The 19,700-nt window shown below is 41.8% G+C and overlaps 1 protein-coding gene across 1 annotated transcript in view; it reads right to left on the reverse strand.

Moving 5' to 3' along the window:
• The window catches only part of LOC135506533 (polypeptide N-acetylgalactosaminyltransferase-like 6), a 264,906-nt gene that overhangs the window by 12,119 nt on the left and 233,087 nt on the right, over window positions 1–19,700 (reverse strand). The window contains exon 8 of the mRNA XM_064925892.1: window positions 8,275–8,392. Within this exon, the coding sequence (XP_064781964.1) occupies window positions 8,275–8,392 (118 nt within the window). The remainder of the gene's footprint in view (window positions 1–8,274; window positions 8,393–19,700) is intronic.

Genomic DNA, 19,700 nt, shown 5'->3' on the forward strand with positions numbered 1-19,700 from the left:
GTAACCATACACATAATGTATAATTTGACCAAATATTTAGGAAGAGGTCATCATTTCATGGAGTCTATGAAGGAAGAAACCACATGGAAAAGTGGTAAGCAAGTTAGGTCTAAAAAGTCAAAATCATTTATTGTGTTAGAGGTTTCATGATGCTTCTAAACCAAAGTAGATCATCTTAAGATTGTTCTATACATCAGTTTGGGTCTCTATAAGCTTCAATAGGAGGTCCTAAACCTAGCATGAAAGTGCATCCTTGTAGCTGTGTGGGGTAATAAAGTCAAAATGTTTGTCTTGGATTAAGTTGAGCCAATGGCAAGTTGAGCAAATTGAAGTGTTTTCTTCCCAAGTGTAATGCAAGGCATTATTGGTGGGATATGAGGTTACAACAGGGCCTGGCCTATGTTCATTTGAAAAAGTACAAAGTGTTTGTTTGGTGTTAAGCCTGTGTTAAAAGATTCTTCAAAATATTAAAAGACAAAAAAGTGATTGTGATTATGATGAATTGTGTTTGGGAAATGAAGATGGTTTCAAAAATGTAGTGCTAATATTTCAATCAATACAGACATTTGTAGACGTCATAGCTATGTTTTCAAAACTGTATGGTTTTCATGAATTCTGATTGTTTCCAGAGATACACAACATCCTGAAATATATGGAGATATCTTTGATAGAAATTATACTATGAAAGTTTAGATGCCAATCACCATATACGTTCAACGATGAAAAAGCCTGGAAGGAGGAGAGATGACTAGAAACGATTTGGTTGACCGTTTTTATGTGTGGATTAATTGTCGGAGTAGACCTTTCAGGTAAAATAACAACATAATGTTTATATCCCAGGACAAATTAGCTAGCAGCAGCAAGCTAGCTAAATAGGACAAATTAGCTAGCAAATGCAAGCTAACTAGCTAAATTGCCATAAATGTTTAATGCTTTTCGACCTGTCCCCAAATTAATGTCATTGGTTCAGAGTTTGTTTTGATATTTTAACCTGCGTGTCGTGATCGCGTTTGGTGTGGGGGGACAAAATAAATGTATGCACGATGTTGCACGCTCGCAGCCGGTTTGGGTTCCGTGTTACTCCACTCTCCCATAAGTAACTGGACCAGACAACTCTGAATCAGAGCTTTTAACATTTAGACAGATGGGGGCGTCACTGTGTAATATTTACACTTTTGCTTCATTTGTGTGCTTATTATACACTTGTGAATTCTCAATACAAAATAACACCAACGACTCAAAAAACACACAGATTAACACAAATTGTCTGAATCCCCCCTCCCACCTCTGTAAGAAGAGTTATTGCAAATATGCTTGGGAACTATTTTTATCGTTGCCATGGTTTCCAGTCAAGGAAGAAAGGGCTGCATTCCAATTACAAAGTGCACTCACTGACAGAATGAGAGCGAGAGAGAGAGAAAGCGAGAGAAAGAGAGTATACTGAGGCCCGGTTGGATGGCAGGTATGTCAGGCACGATAACCACAATATTCCCTCACATCCATATACCGTGTTCTCCTCCGGAAATCAAAATGGAATAACCTCTGAGCCGCAAACAAGCCCAACATCACTGGCTGTAATTAGTTTGGGAAGGAGGCTAAAGCCTGAACTACTCCTTGTAACCCACTAAAACACAAGTGCACACACGGTTGCAGATACACGGGCAAACACACACACGGGCACACACACACACACACACACACAAACATTATTTTGGAATGCTGGGTTCTGAGGAGTGCATTGTACTGGAGAAAGTATGGGAAATAAAACACAGGAGAACAGAGCGAGAGCAATTCTTCTGAGTGAAAGTCGTTCCAGTTTAATAAAGTTGTCTGGGAGCAGATTGACCTGTCTGGAGACTGAGGCAGGGGTATGGTGTGACAGGATGGAAAAGAATGGACCAAAGAAACACATTGTTATGGGTCCATGATTGTCTGGACTCTAATATAATTGCAAGGTTGGTAGACTTTAGTGTGTTTTAAAGCATCTGTCATTTTTAAGGGATGTATTGTTGTGCTCAGATGAACGACAAAACTTTATATGTATTTTAAATATGTCCAATAAAATGAATTCAAGGTAAGGTTAATTAATTCAAGGTAAGGTTAATTAATTCAAGGTAAGGTTAATTAATTCAAGGTAAGGTGAATTAATTCAAGGTAAGGTTAATTAATTCAAGGTAAGGTTAATTAATTCAAGGTAAGGTGGGACACAATCACTGGATGAAAAGGGTGGAAGAGCCACATTTCTATGTGACCATGATTGTATAATATGAACTATTCGTAAATATGACTTATATTTATCATATCCTATTGAAGAAAAGATTAGTGGCATTTATATGTCGTGTTACACACAGTGCAGATAAGGACTAAATAGAAGCACCTCAGCATAGATAGAAGTGGATAGTATTGACCAGGGGTTGGCAACAGGCAACAGGTGGCAGTGGGCCTAAACAAGCCCGCAAGTGATTGTTTTTGTACCCCCCAAAGTGTTTAGCAAAAAAACTAAACTAATATATATATATTATTATATATATTTTTTGGGGGGGATTTTAGTTTTTGGAGAAAAAAATACTAGCTAGAAATTACTTTCATTTAGGAAATCTGTTCACCAAGTATTCCCATGAATAAAAAAAAGAGGTACAGTGCATTTGGAAAAGTATTCAGACCCCTTGACTTTATCCAGATTTTGTTACATTACAGCCTTATTTTAAAATTTATTAAATTGTTGTTTTTCCTCATCAATCTACACACAATACCACATAATGACAAAGGAAAAACTGTTTATAGATTTTTTTTATGTATTAAAAATAAAAAACGGAAATATCACATTTACATAAGTATTCAGACCCATTACTCAGTACTTTGTTGAAGCACCTTTGGCAGTGATTACAGCCTTGAGTCTTCTTGGGTATGACGCTACATGTTTGGCACACCTGTATTTGGGGAGTTTCTTCCATTCTTCTCTGCAGTTCCTCTCAAGCTCTGTCAGGTTGGATGGGAGCGTCGCTGAACAGCTATTTTCAGGTCTCTCTAGAGATGTTCGATTGGGTTTAAGGATCTCTCTGTACTTTGCTCCGTTCATCTTTCCCTCGATCCTGACTGGTCTCCCAGTCCCTGTCACTGAAAAAGATCCCCATAGCACGATGCTGCCACCACCATGCTTCACCGTAGAGATGGTGCCAGGTTTCTTACAGACGTTACACTTGACATTCAGGCCAAAGTGTTCAATCTTGGTTTCATCAGACCAGAGAATCTTGTTTCTCATGGTCTGAGTCCTTTGGGTGCCTTTTGGCAAACTCCAAGCGGGCTGTCATGTGCCTTTTACTGAGGAGTGGCTTCCGGGTGGCCACTACCATAAAGGCCTGATTGGTGGAGTGCTGCCAAGATGGTTATCCTTCTGGAAGGTTCTCTCATCTCCACAGAGGAACTCTCAGAGCTCATTCAGAGTGGCCATCAGGTTCTTGGTCACCTCCCTGACCAAGGCCCTTCTCCCACGATTGCTCAGTTTGGCCGGGCGGCCAGCTCGGAAAAGAGTCTTGGTGAGTCCAAACTTCTCCCATTAAGAATGATGGAGACCACTTGTTCTTGGGGACCTTCAATGCTGCAGACATTTTTTGGTACCATTCCTCAAGACCTGTGACACAATCCTGTCTCGGAGCTCTACGGACAATTCCTTCGACCTCATGGCTTGTTTCTGCTCTGACATGCACTGTCAACTATGGGACCTTATATAGACAGTGGTGGGCCTTTCCAAATCATGTCCAATCAATTGAATTTTACCACAGGTAATCCAGCGTTAGAAACATCTCAAGGGTGATCAATGGAAACAGGATGCACCTGAGCTCAATTTCAAGTCCCATAGCAAATGGTCTGAATACTTATGTAAATAAGGTTTCTCTGTTTAACATTTTTAATACACTTGAAAGAATTTCTAAAAACCCGTTTTCACTTTGTCATCATAGGATATTGTGTGTAGATTGATGAGATTTTGTGTGTTTATTTAATCAATTTTAGAATAAGGCTGTAAAGTAACAAAATGTGGAAAAAGTCAAGGGGTCTGAATGCACTGCATGTGATTGTGTCTACATGTAATCAAGTTATGAAATGATAGCTATTTTCAAATAAATCGGTTGGGGCTGAGTTGTAGTCAAATGATTATAATTATGTAAGGAGAGCCCCTTGAAGAGCCCCTTGGATGAGTGAAGAAACAAGTCAATTAAAGATAAATTGCAGAAAGGCAGAATGGAAGTGGAGAAAGTCAAAGTTGTAGGTCCATTATGATATTCTGAGAGAGCAACTTGGCATATACTGTATAGTAACAGTCAAAAGTTTGGACACACTCATTCAAGGGTTTTTCTTTATTTTTCCTATTTTCTACATTGTAGAATAACAGTGAAGATATCAAAACTATGAAATAACACATATGGAATCATGTAGTAACCAAAAAAGTGTTAAACAAATCAAAATACATTTTATATTTGAGATTCTTCAAAGTAGCCACCCTTTCGCAGTGGTCTAGGGCACTGCATCGCAGCGCTAGCTGTGCCACCAGAGACTCTGGTTTCGCGCCCAGGCTCTGTCGCAGCCGGCCGCGACCGGGAGTTCCGTGGGGCGACGCACAATTGGCCTAGCGTCGTCCGGGTTAGGGAGTGTTTGGCGGGTAGGGATATCCTTGTCTCATCGTGTACCAGCGACTCCTGTGGTGGGCCGGGCGCAATGCGCGCTAACCAAGGTAGCCAGGTGCAAAGTGTTTCCTCCGACACATTGGTGCAACTGGCTTCCAGGTTGGAGGCGTGCTGTGTTAAGAAGCAGTGCGGCTTGGTTGGGTTGTGTTTCGGAGGACGCATGGCTTTCGACCTTCATCTCTCCCGAGCCCGTACGGGAGTTGTAGCGATGAGACAAGATAGTAATTACTAACAATTGGATACCACGAAACAATTGGATATGACAAAACTGGCTCTCATGAGGACAGCCACAGGAAAGGAAGACCCAGAGTTACCTCTGCTGCAGAGGACAAGTTCATTAGCGTTACCAGCCTCAGAAATTGCAGCCAAATAAATGCTTCACAGAGTTCAAGTAACAGACATATCTCAACATCAATTGGTCAGAAGAGACCGCGTCAATCAGGCCTTCATGGTCGAATTGCTGCAAAGAAACCACTACTAAAGGTACACCCTTAAGAAGATTAGACTTTCTTGGGCCAAGAAACACAAGCAATGGACATTAGACCGGTGGAAATATGTCCTTTGGTCTGATGAGTCCAAATTTGAGATTTTTGGTTCCAACCGCTGTGTCTTTCTGAGACGCAGAGTAGGTGAATCTGAAAAAAAGTAATCTAGATTCTTCAGCTCTTAGCCATTTTCGGGCAATCTCCAACCTTTCACTCTTAAGCAAAATTCTGGAGAAATTGGTTTTCAAACAAATATATAATATCTTTAAGTGCCAACTGTATTTTTGAAAAATTCCAATCTGTTTTTCGTGCCCACCACAGCACAGAGACAGCCTTAGTTAAAGTGGTAAATGATCTTAAGAGCCAACACAGATGCCAAACAGCTCTCTGTCCTTGTACTCTTGGATTTAAGTGCTGCACTCGACACGGTTGACCATGATGTCCTTCTGAAAAGACTGGAAAGGTGGGTTGGCCTCTCCGCTCCAGTTCTAAATTGGTTTAGGACCTATTTAACTGGTCGAGAGTCAAAATAGGCGCTGTGGCGTCCACAAGGTTTGATTTTGTAACCTTGTGCTGGACAAAGATCTTTTCTTTAAATGAATTGGACGCAAAGGATTTACTTCAGACACCGGACAAGGCCCAAATCACTGTCATTCTCATGAAGAAGAGACAGATATCGGGGACGTAGGTCGGGGTGCCGTGTAAGGATTTGACGGCAAGTGGGTAATCCGCCTCTACCATCAGTCCTATTAGCCAACGTGCAATCATTGGATAATAAACTGGATGAGCTCTGACCAAGTCTATACTACCAACGGAACATTAAAAACTGTAATATCTTATGTTTCATCGAGTAGTGGCTGAACAATGATATGGGTAACATACAGCTGGCTGAGTTTTTCATGCATTGGCTAGATAGAAGAGCTGCCTTTAGTAAGACAAGGGGTGGCAGTTTGTGTCTATTTGTCCGTAACAGCTGGTGTACGAAATGTAATATTAAGGAAGTCTCAAGGTTTTGCTCACCTTAGGTAGAGTATCTCATGATAAGCTGTAGACCACAATATTTACCGAGAGAGTTTATCTATATTTTTGGTAGCTGTCTATTTACCATGACAAAACCGATGTTGGCACTAAGACCACACTCAACGAGCTGTATAAGGCCATAAGCAAACAAGAAAATGCTCATCCAGCGGCTCCTAGTGGCCGTGTACTATATTGCAGGGAAACTTAAATCCATTTTATCTAATTTCTACCAGCATGTTACATGTGCAACCAGATGAAATAAAACTCTAGACCACCTTTACTCCACACACAGAGATGCGTACAAAGCTCTCCCTCAGCCTCCATTTGGCAAATCTGACCGTAACTCTATCCTTCTGAGTCCTGCTTACAAGCAAAAACTAAAGCAGGACCTACCAGTGACTTGCTCAATACGGAAGTGGTCAGATGACGCAGATGCTAAGCTACAGGACTGTTATGGGATTCTTACGATGGCATTGAGGAAGACACCACATCAGTCACTGGCTTCATCAATAAGTGCATTGATGACATATTTCCCACAGTGACCGTACGTACATATCCCAACCAGAAGTCATGGATTACAGGCAACATCCGCACTGAGGTAAAGGGTAGAGCTGCCGCTTTCAAGGAGCGGGACACTAACCCGGACGCTTACAAGAAAACTCGCTATGCCCTTCTACGAACCATCAAACAGGGAAAGCGGCAATACAGGACTAAGATTATGTCACGCCGTGATCTGTGTCACCTGTCTTTGTGATTGTCTCCACCCACCTCCAAGCGTCACCTGTTTTCTCTATTAGTCCCCAGTGTATTTATGCATGTGTTTCCTGTCTCTTAGTGCCAGTTTTTCTTGTATTTCCAAGCCAACCAGCATTTTTCCTAGCCCTCCTGGTTTTTGACCCTTGCGTTTCCTGATGCCGAATCCACCTGCCTGACCACTCTGGCTGTTCTGATCTCGAGCCTGCCAATCACCTTGCACTGTTTGGACTCAGACCTGATCATTGAACCCCTGCCTGTCCTGACCTCGAGCCTGCCTAGCGCCTGGTACTGTTTGGACTCTAACCTGGTTTATGAACTCTAGCCTGTCCTTGACCTGCCTTTTGCCTACCCCTTTTTTTATAATAAATATCGGAGCTCACCCATCTGCCTCCTGTGTCTGCATTTGGGTCTCATCTTGTTCCATTATAGATTGAATTGTACTACACCGGCTCCGATGCTCATCAGATGTGGCAGGGCTTGCAAACTATTACGGTCTACAAAGGGAAGCACAGCAGCGAGCTGCCCAGTGACACGAGCCTACTAGATGAGCTAAATTATGTCTATTCTCACTTCGAGGCAAGCAACACTGAAGCATGTATGAGAGCAGCAGCTGTTCTGGACGACTGTGTGATCACACTCTCCGTAGCCGATGTGAGTAAGAACTTTAAACAGGTCAAAAATCACAAGGCCACAGGGCCAGACGGAATTCCAGGATGTGTAGTCCGAGCATGTGCTGAACAACTGGAATGTGTATTCACTGACATTTTCAATCTATTCCTGACCGAGTCTGTAATACCAACATGTTTCAAGCAGACCACCATAGTCCCTGTGGTCAAGACCACCAGGTCCACCTGTGGTCAAGGCTCACATCAACACCATCATTCCAGAAACACTAGACCCACTCCAATTTGCATACCGCCCCAACAGATCCACAGATGACGCAATCTCTATTGCACTCCACACTAACGGTTCCCACTTTTCCTCTTCTGTTTTTTTGGTGCAGTAAATATTTCAGTTATTTTAATTGTTTTTATTCATTTTTTTCCCTGTGACGAGCATTGTGTTGCATTTCATGTCTGAAATGTGCTGTATAAATAAAGCTTGGTTTGATTTGATTAAGCCACCCGGCCGACAAAAATTGGCCTGTGGCTCAATCTAGTTGCCGAACCCTGGTGTACACTGAAAGACGAACTTAGACCTTAAGACTCCTTAAGACTTCCACTTTCTCTACAGTGTTGAGATGCTTGGATGATAGGACTTGTTCCAGTCTTGAGAACATTGGTAAGAGAAATGTATGATTGGAAAACGCTATCTTCTACACGTTTGCTCACCTTGAACGATATCTCGTACTGCTCTCCGCCCCATATTTCCAAGCCAGTGTCGTAGCCACCCAGCTCCCAGAACCACTGACGGTTGACGGCAAAGAGACCTCCGGCCATCACTGGAGACCTGTAGGAGAGACAGAGAGAGAGTTCATGTCTTTAGCTTGTTGGTAAAGTTATTTTCTAAATCTTCCGATCAGCACAAAACAATGTGGCAGTGTCCAGTTCATTTTGTGTCATAATGTGAGCATCTACTGCTACAGCTGTAGCTCTTAAGAGAGATAGAGAAACAGTGAGAGACAAATAAATAATAAAAGTGTTAGTTACCATGTTCAGATTTATTACGTTAAAATAGTGCATAACATCCATATATTGAAAGGTGACATTTGGTGTAATTCCAAGAAGTCATCGACACTTGCAGTCTTTGTGGTATCAGACAGATAACGGGTGTGAGTTATTCTTTAACAAAAATATAAAGTATCACACTTAATCTCTTGATCTGAGAAAAATATGACATATGTAAAGTACATAGAGTATATTGAAAGGTGGCATTTGAGCATCATAATCCAGAGACAATCACATTGCAGTCTTAGTGGAAGCATACGGAGAGAAATGATGTGGCCCTCACATGAACCGCATCTCTCTGTTGCCCCTGGATACGTAAATACACACCTTCTGAAACACCATCATACATATAGTAAAAACATGCATGCAGACACGCAGGCAGTCTCAAAGACATATCGAGTCTTTACCCATAAATCCCCTGGCTTGCAATAATAAAGGATGTTCCATTCAGGCTTATCTCAGTCAAAGCTTTCATCCAATCACAGCAAAGAAATACCAGTCTCTCGCGGTATGCTGACACCGACCCTCGCGCAATCGATAAACTTCACAATGAGCTCAAGCAGTCAAAAAATCCCCATGATTGACACTTGACATGGCTATTTGCCTGACATTTCACATTTCCCACTGCAGAATCTACAGAAAGATCAAAGCAGACGAGGGATTGGTGCACAGTAAGCAGTATCTACTCCAAGTAGAAGCAACTTCCTTCCTATCAACAACAAACTGCTTCCACTAATAGTATTCTAATCCTTTCTCCCTGCCTATTCCTATTCTCTCTCCTTGGTCATTGTACTGCCCCAAACCTGTGCTCATTGTTATTTCACACTCCCTTTCAGCAGGGCTTAAGCTTGGGGAGTGGATTTTGTTGGACCCTGACTTTGGCATGTTTGAATGTTTTTCCTTGTAGTTCTTCTTCGACGATGGTGGAGAATCAGAGTAATCCTCCGGGTAATGGGAAGAGCTCTTTTCCTGCGTTTGTGTCATTCCTCGGTAGCGACGAGGACGAGGCGCCAATCTTCTATGAAAGCGTGGGGGGGGGGATGAAATAGTGTGATGTAAGTAGAGGAGGCCAAAAAAGGAAAACACCACAGCCCTTTGAATTACTGAGAGGGTGAAAAGAGCGACGGTGTCTTGATGTGAGGCTTGGATGGATGCAGTATGGCAGCGTGGAGGATAGGTCTAGCGTTTGAGCTGGGGAGCCGTTGAACTTGGAGTGATTTGTGAACAAAAAATGCTCAGAATAACCAGCAATGTGGCGCAAAGCCACAACACAACAGCAAGCTTGACTCATTAAATCTCTTCACACCTCCTGATTCACAGAGAAAGCATCGCATTATTTGGACATCTTAGTCAACAACAAAATAAGAGCTTAAAGCCAAGCAAGTTTTAAGCAGTAAAATCCAGAATATCAAAGGAGTTGTGGGAAGGATTGGATGCTTAAGGTTAGGCCTCCACAGATGGACAGTCTTTCCTATCTGAAAAACTGTTTGGTCTGACCCAATTTTTATTTTACCTTTATTTTACTAGGCAAGTCAGTTAAGAACAAATTCTTATTTTCAATGACGGCCTAGGAACAGTGGGTTAACTGCCTGTTCAGGGGCAGAACAACAGATTTTGTACCTTGTCAGCTCAGGGATTTGAACTTGCAACCTTGTGGTTACTAGTCCAATGCTCTAACTACTAGGCTACACTGCCACCCCTTTGATGAGTCAAAGGAACCAAATGCGCCTTGTTCCAATTTTTTTGTGTGTCTATGTATCTATGACAACCATGATCTGCCCGTGCAAAAAAAACAAGACAAGAATACAAGTGAGGAATGAGCTTGTGTGTGGTGATGAAGGCAGAGCCAGACGGAGGAGCTCAGTGCAGAAATCTATTTACTCCATGGGTAACACCCTCCGGCCTGCTTCCCTCCAATTTAATAAAGTGCTGAAATATACCAGTCCACTCAATTAAAGGAGCTAAAGGAGGATCAAGCTGAAATCATTATGTATTTTATCTTCTTAGCAGACTTGTCAACAACAGCTGAAAAACACGAGAGAACATAGTTTATTTGGGAAGTTAAAGTAGTTTATTTGGGAAGTTAAAGTAGTTTATTTGGGAAGTTAAAGTAGTTTATTTGTCGTTGACACTACAACTTCCGGTGAAGGTGGTTGGAAAGAGGGATTAGACAAAATGCAGAGCTAACTCACGTAATATTCTTATCTTAAAAAAACCCACAACACTAGAAGATTATTTGGGAAGTTAAAGTTGTCGTGGACACTACACTTTCTTTCTGGTTGTGGTGGTTGAAATGAAAGGATAATACATATAACCCTCATCGTTTGGAAAGTCAGTTTTTGATTCACTACGGTTGAAATACATCATGGGAGAGATTAAGTGGGATAGTTTGTGTGGTGATATAGAAGGTAATGAAAGCTGTTTTTAAGTTGTAGATGTCTCAGTGGTTAGTGGAGGCTTTACACTGTTTGATCAGGCTGGATTGCTGCTGATAGGCTCAGAGAGAGAGAGAGAGAGAGAGAGAGAGAGAGAGAGAGAGAGAGAGAGAATTAATATCCTTCATCTAAGCCTACATGAGGCTTACCCAACAAGGAGGAAGGAACCAGCCTGCTATGAAGAGATGGTCTGATTGAAGGAGGGCAGCATTCAGAGACGTCATGCAATTTATTCAAGGGTGCCCTGATAGCCAAGTTCAATATTGTAGGATTAATTCAGTGTACAAACAGATAAAACTGAGGGGGGCTGAGCTGAATATGCAGCATGCACTTTCCTTCTCCCAGCCGTAGCACAATCCCAATCAAAAAGTAGTCTGTGGCCAAAAGTAGTGCCCTCTTTAGGGAATAGTGTGCCATTTGGTATGCAGACCATGTAGTCAAGAAACAAGGCCAGTCAGTCAAGATGATTTTAGTCAATCAAACCTGCCAGGGACAGAGTGCTAGCACTAAGCAGATGTGATTACTTCAGTGTGGGTTCCTCCAGGAAGGATTGTGTCTGAGTTGAAGGGAGCAGCCAAACTGGATATGATATAGTAAGACTGCAGCGTGGTGGCTGTTATCGATCCCTTAATTAGACAGGGATCTCAGAGGGAACGTGTAGATCAATGAGGCTGAGCTGAGACGGAGGAGGCTGTATGTGTGTGTTCCTGTGTTTGTGTGTGTGTGTGTTCCTGTGTTTGTGTGTCTGTGTGTGTGTGTGGTTGGCCAGCCAGGTGAGTAAAGCAGAGGTCACACCGCTGCAGGTTGAGGTTCTGAGACAGTGGGGCGTGTGTGACCAGGTCAAGCTACTTACCGAGGCTGACTGAGCCTCTCTGGTCTCTGGCCTGTGAAGCCCATAGGAGACTGGGAGGCCCAGCCCTGTAAATGGCCTGCTATCCACAGTAGGAACCTAATCAATGTAATCAAACAGCAGGACACACAAGTACACATCGGCCTATGTACATATACTGTACAAACACGCACACAGGCAAGCAGACTCACATTCACACACACTGTACAAGCCTCGGCTCACACAGCTCATTAACCTTCATACATACGGTTCCTAATGTTATCATACTGAACATGCATAAATTACAGCACTCTGACACAACACTACTCTACCCCCCAGCCAGTTGAGTCTGTACTGCACTCTACACAGCAGATCACTGGTGTTCTACATTGATGTGTACATTATAGACCTTTGGGGAATAGCTTACAAACAAGGCCTTAGCTTGCTCTATTCATCTGTATATGTAACACGTTGGTTTGTGTGACACAAGGCAAACGAAATAGAGCCATGAATGCCATTGAATTGAAAACCTGATGTGTGTGTGTCTCTCTCTCGTATGGATGTGTGTGTGTGTGGTTTCCTATGTATGGCCAATTCCTTGTGGAATTAGACTAGAGCTCAACCCTGGCAGACAGTCTGAACATAGCCTCATAATTACCAGACTGATTACCGCTGATATCTGTGTAGCCATCATGCATGTAAGCTCGCAAGTTCAGTCAGTTTACTAGTCTGAACACTGACTGACTATAAATGAATTAAGAAGTAATTCCACTAATTACTAAAATACTAATTATCTAATGTGATTAGTTAAATGCTGTTGGAATTAGTGCAACATGCTAATAAAGCCATGTTGTTGAAGCGTTTGGTCTCTCTCTCTCTTTCTCTCTCTCTGTGTCTCTCTCTCTCGGCCCCCTTCTCTCTCTCTGCCCCCTTCTCTCTCTCTCGCTCTCTCTGCCCCCTTCTCTCTCTTCCTCTCTCACTCTCTCTCTCTGTGTCTCTCTCTCTCTGCCCCCTTCTCTCTCTCTCTCTCTCTCTCTCTCTCCCTCTCCCTATCGCTCTCTCTCTCTGTGTCTCTCTCTCTGTCTCTCTCTCTCTGCCCCCTTCTCTCTCTCTTTCTCTCTCTCTCTGGAAATGAGGTTTTTATTCTTCAAATATAACATAGTTTCTGTCCTGGGTTAAGCGGTGTAATGTGTGAACTCTTGTCCAGGGAGAATAGGGTGTTTATGATTGGGTGAATCACACAGCCAGATGTAGAAGAATAAACACACACACACACAGTACACACACACAGAGACACACACTGTACACACACACTGTACACACTGTACACAGACAAATAGTTAGCAGGACTTTGACACCTCTCATGTATGTTTGTCATCTGTGTGTGTGTGTGTGTGTGTGTGTGTGTGTGTGAGGAGACAGTTTGGAAGGGCTCCCAGTCTCCATCAGTCCAAACGATAGGGGAGCTCAGCTCCAACCTCTCTTTACTTAGGCTTGTCCAAATACAATTAATGATTCCCCTTCTCTTCTGTAGTGCAGACAGACATACTGTAGCTTTAAGTGGCTTAGCTTTAAAAAACCCAGGCATCGATTCGGAGGGCCTCTGCCTGTCAACAAACACTTCGCACATCTCTGACGAGCTCAGCAACACCTCAATATGTTGACACCTATCTGTTTCTGAGCCACTCTCCCCAATTACTGCCACCTACCTGCCTGCCTGGAGATGCCAATCATCATGTACATTCAAGGGATGAGGTCTTAGATCCAATTAAGGAAGGACCTCCACACAAATACCACATTCATGCAGCTTATAAACAATGTTCCCTCTAAACTGCGTGCGTGCGTGCTGTAGCCCTGAGACATCCGAACAGCTGCCACACAGAAATATCACCCCACAGAGAGAAGCACGAGATAGAACTTCACTCCACTTTCTACAGCAGTGGTCTCCAACCGTTCGATCGTATTCCACTGGTCCATCTCCAAGGCATTCCTAGTCAATCGACAAACATTTCTGTAAAAAACCCAAAGATAAAGCCGTACGAATCGTGTACTCTAGCACGCAGTGAATTGCAGCGTGCCGCTTAGGCCGCCCAGAATGGTTCGCTTGTAGGCGTGCTGGCAGCATATGGTTTCTAAAAGTGTTGAATACAAAGTTTTGACAGTGCTGAGTAAGAACTTAAACATGGACTCACTCATAAAAACAGCAGCTCTTTGCTGTATTATTTGACAGTCTCTCTCTAGTCATAGTTTTAAGCATTTTGACATCTCACTTTACTGTAGCTTTCTTTTATTCCTGCTACGTTACTGCAGACGCGGTCATCTGAGCCATCCGATTGGCCAGAGGTAGGCCTATAGTGCACTTTAGTTTGTATGAAGGTCTGGCCCACCCAGGGACAAAATTATTTTGGGGGCTTCCGAGTGGGGCAGTGGTCTAAGGCACTGCATCTCAGTGCTCAAGGCGTCACTACAGAAATCCTGGTTCAAATCCAGTCTGCACAATTGGCCCAGCGTCATCCAGGTTTGGTCAGGGTAGGCCGTCATTGTAAATAAGAGTTTGTTCTTAAACTAACTTGCCTTGTTAAATGAAATGGGTAAATAGTTTGATCCATTCTCCATTTCATGAATTTTTACACAGGTAAATAGTAATATGCTGTAAAACGCTCTGGTGACAAACAAACTTTGCTGCCCTGTTTCCAATCGTCCACTGGCTGGGAGGACCTATTCAAGTAAGTAAATACATTTCGAAAATGTAAAGAAAAACTATGTATTATTAGCTAACTAGCTACAGTGAAGGATAACTCAAATGAGCTGCTAACATAGCTAGCTACCTATCTAGCCAACTTTACAAACTGTATAGATAGCTAGCTAAGTTAATTAAATATCACCAGCTACCTAACTTTACATTAGCTAGCTACCTTGATGTATTTATCACTGTAAAAAAAACTCCAAATGCATTTGTAGGTAGCTAGCTAACAGTCACGGAGGATGATATAATAGATAATTGAGAGAGATAATTGAGCTATTTTGGATAGGGCAGTTACTGTTGTGTAGTTCCAGTTCCCAGAAGTGAGGACGGAGATAATAGAAACATAACATTCAGTGCGGTCTAATTTGAGAATAGTGAAGTCTGTTTCTTGTGAGGTTTTCTGTCCTCAGATACAGGGAGCGGTGAAAGTCTGTCTGCAGATGAAGAGGTCCCAATGAAGAGCAGTGGTTCTCAGTCCTGGTCCTGGGGAATCCTTAGTACTACACAGCTGCTTCAATTGATCAACTCATCAAGCTTCAAGTGGTACTTATGTGTTCATTTGTGATGCTATCCTTGTCACGTGCTACACATGCACATGTGTGTGCACATGCATCTATCTATCCAATGTTATCATGATTTGTTATAAGGGATATTATACTTTAGTAATCCGCAATGACCTGGTGATGGAAAAGTCTAATAATGATATTATCTTCCATATTCCTACAGATACCTTCAAATTGTTTGCATACAGTTACTGTGTAGGACACTGGTTGGGTGACCAAGGCCATCTGGGACTACCTCCTGGGAGACTTCAGGTGAGTGAAGGCTACCTGTGTCCTGCATAACTTCATGATGATGGACACGAGGACCAGGAGGGGATCTGCAGCTTGCCGCCATGTGCCAGAGGAGAAGTCTGCTGCTCTGCAGGATGTTTCAAGGATGGGGTTCAACAACGCAGCACGGGAGGCAATCTGTGTGCTTGGAGATCTTCACCTCCTACTTCTTCGAAGAGGGTGCTGTCCCCTAGCAACGCCATAGACTACACTATGCACAACCAAATGCTCTTTTAAGAGCCATTCACATTGAAATAAGCGTATTCTTCCATTTACGTTTCTCTCCTTTTGAGTGCTACTACTCAGGTGAGGGTGCTGTTCAGTGAAGGGTGATGTCTGTACAAAAACAAAACAGGTTGAAGTGCACCTATGATAAAAATTACAGACCTCTACATGCTTTGTAAGTAGGAAAACCTGCAAAATCGGCAGTGTATCAAATACTTGTTCTCCCCACTGTATTAATGCCAAATCAATCGCTACTGGACTCACAACTAAAAAATATTAGGAAAGCAATCCAATGTTATTTGTTGCCTAGACTTTACTGCAAATGACACTCAAGTCCAGAGAAACAAACAATACACTAATATTGCAGTTAGCCATGACAGCCTTTATAATAGAACGCTTGTGACCATACAAACATAAATATTGCACTTGGGGAAAAAAAGATCTTAAAGTAGAAATAGAATGAAACAAACAGGCATTCTATTTCTGCTCTGTTATATTGACCACTGTAGTAGACATCAATCAAGTGCAAAAGGCTATGTGTGCAAAAATAACGTTCACTGAGTAAAAACTAAAAGAATCCCCCCTCACTCACACACAACTCTATATCAAGTTCAACACAACAAACGCAATAGCTTTGAGCTACACTGAACGTTATTACATTTGACACTTTCTGCCTGTGGACTGTTCTACAATCTGTTCTACAATGTGCCAGTAGCAGGGCATGAAACCCTTTGTTGGCATAACTAATCTCTTTCAGGCAGAGAGTACACCTGGCATACCCTTTTAAATCTACAGTATTGAAAAAAGTGAGAAAGAGGAAAAGTGTGTGGTGTTCCTTTCATGTGGCATCCACGTATACATATGTATATGTACAGTGGGGCAAAAAAAGTATTTAGTCAGCCACCAATAGTGCAAGTTCTCCCACTTAAAAAGATGAGAGGCCTGTAATTTTCATCATAGGTACACTTCAACTATGACAGACATAGTCCAAACTTTTGTCATTGGATCTACACGAATCATGTAGGTTACCTATTTTGGATTCAAAATGGCGAATTTTGTCGAAAGGTGACTAGTTTGCATCCCTGATAAAGTACTCTGCAGCCACCATGTGAAACCACACACACAGATTCCTGTTGAACACTATCTTTAACTACATTATTTCCTCAATAACTACCATATTTTCTCTCCTCCCTTCTCCATAAATCCTCTAGGTTATCAAATCAAATCAAATGTTATTGGTCACATACACTGTTTTAGAAGATGTTATTGCGGGTGTAGCAAAATGATTGTGTTCCTAGCTCCAACAGTGCAGTAGTACCTAATAATTCACAACAATACACACAAATCTAGGATGAGCAATGTCTGAGTGGCATTGACTAGAATACAGTAGAAGATAATACAATACAATACAATATATATATATATATGAAATGAGTGAAGCAGTATGTAAACATTATTAAAGTGACTAGAGTTCCATTAATAAAGTGGACAGTGATTCCATGTCTATGTATATAGGGCAGCAGCCTCTAAGATGCAGGGTTGAGTAACCTGGGTGGTACTGTAGCCAGCTAGTGATGACTATTTAACAGTCTGATGGCATTGAGATAGAAACTGTTTTTCAGTCTCTCGGTCCCAGCTTTGATGCACCTGCACTGACCTCGCCTTCCGAATGATAGCGTGGTGAACAGGCCTCAGAAAAACTATATATTTCAGCTATGTCGGTGAACCCCCCACCCCCCACCCTGCATCTGAACTGGCTGACATAGAGGGCATGACCGACTTGGTCGGATCAACAGGAGGTGATTTATTATTAACTCAGATACAGATAGAGTGTTAGTTGTCCCAGAGTTAATGATCCAAGGTCAGTTTTGCATTTCACCACCTGATGATTATGATGACTGACAATGTTAGAAAAAAAAGAAAACAAGGCTTAATCTGTCTTTCGTCTGCAGGTATGTTTTGATGTGAGAAAGGATGCCAACCCCCAGTCCCGTCATTGCCATCTCACCCGCTACTAAGATAACCTTCGGGCCGACTGGTGTTCCAAGGCTGCTAGGAGACACCGCTAGAGACACTATTATGTAATTGTGATGAACTGAGAGAATATTAGGGTAGCACTGTGATTCATTAATCATATGCTGATTTCCCTGCTCCTCTGTTCTTACCTCTTTCCCTTTCAGTGTTTTACACCTTTTCACACCTCTCTACCTACCTTGTCTTTCTTCCTTTGTTTTTATCATGCACACCAGATGTGCATTGAAGTACAGATTAAACTTGTATTTATAATATCATATTACAATTATAATATTTCTAATGCATGTATTATGTATTTATAACACTTGGATAATGAACTTCTTTCAATTAAGCGTTTCACATTCTCTACTGGTTGAAATGAAGTCTCTGATTTGATGAAATACTACACCTATGCTGTGTCCTCAGATCAATGCAGATGAAGGGCATTAGATATTGAGATGAACCGGCTTTAGAGTATTTACATGATGCATAGGAAGTATAGTGTACTGGGTTTTAAATTCTGTTTCTGTATATATGTATTACAAATCAGCCTTTAACTACATAAATCATGTTTCTAGTCTATTGCATAGTTACAATGTGTAACCAGGTCACAGTTGCAAATGAGAACTTGTTCTCAACTGGCCTACCTGGTTAAATAAAGGTGAAATCAAAAAATCTAAAACATTGATGTCCCAGGACCAGGATTGGTAAACACTGTTGAAGTGTATAATTGTAATACATACATGCAGACACAGCATCATTCAAAGACTGGAGTTTGATACTCCTGGTATTGGATATGACATAAAAAGAATGTCTCACAGACATTCAGACCTGAACTGCACCTTAATTTGCCAATGTAGAGTGTATGATCAGTGAATACAACAGGCTATGATGGCTGAGGTTCATAGCTAGGTTCTGAACTAATATTTATACCAAACGTTTGAGGGTCCATACACAGATCGGCTACATAGCTAGCTACATCCATTATGTAGCTAGCTATGTAGCCGATAACGTCGTTATGACGTTATAATTACTTACATTTGCTTCCATCCTAGTACATCAAGTGCACTATTAGCCTACCTCTGGCCAATCGAAAGGGAGAGGCGAAGGGATGTTGAGAGGAGGACCCTCAGATACAGACACCATAAGTCCAGTAAAATAAAAATAAAAAAAGCAAATTATTTAAATGTATGCTCACTCAGCTGTGCCTCACAAGCAATACAACAATGGATCTATTACCAGTGTGATCATATAGGCTACTTCAAATTTTGAAATATATATTTTTTAAATGGCCTGAACAACAATGCATTGGCAGGGCAATTCAAGCAAAGCCAATATGCAGTGACAATGTATTGGACATATAGCTTACTGCATAAACCTCATTGCTACAGAACTGTTTTAATTGGTTAATGTTGCATAGGCTTACGGTTTGTAAAAAAAAAAAAAAAATATGAGTGGTAGATCTCGGCTTGCATTTTGACATTTTGAAAGTGATCTTGACGCAGAAAAGGATGGTGACCACTGTTCTAGAGTTTTCCCTGTTAACACTATCAACGTTTCCCTTTACAAGGCATAATTAGCCAATTTCAATGCAACATACAGAAACAAGACAAACTATGATCAAATAACCACAGTAGCCTACTTGGCCACTGTTTAAACTGTAACTTAAAGCGGCTACAGCCTCAGTGTTCACAGTAAACTTGCGCTGGAGGTTGTACAGAATTTTCATAACGTTCAAGTTTGTGCTCAGCAGACCTGAAATTTGCTCAGTGACTAAAAATATTAGAGGGAACATTGCTTATAAACACACACACACACGAACAAACGCATGCAAAACACACTCACGCACACGCCCACACACTGTTTAGGGAAACTTCAGCCAAACCACAGTTATTACTCTACCTCCCATATCATTTCCATCAATAAAAATCACACAATTTATTCGGAGCCTAGAAGAAAATAGAAAAAGCATCAACAGAGATTGCCATCTGCAGCACAAAAAAGCCCCT

Source organism: Oncorhynchus masou, chromosome 20, assembly GCF_036934945.1.
Source record: "Oncorhynchus masou masou isolate Uvic2021 chromosome 20, UVic_Omas_1.1, whole genome shotgun sequence".
In the NCBI taxonomy this organism is placed as follows: Eukaryota; Metazoa; Chordata; class Actinopteri; order Salmoniformes; family Salmonidae; genus Oncorhynchus; species Oncorhynchus masou.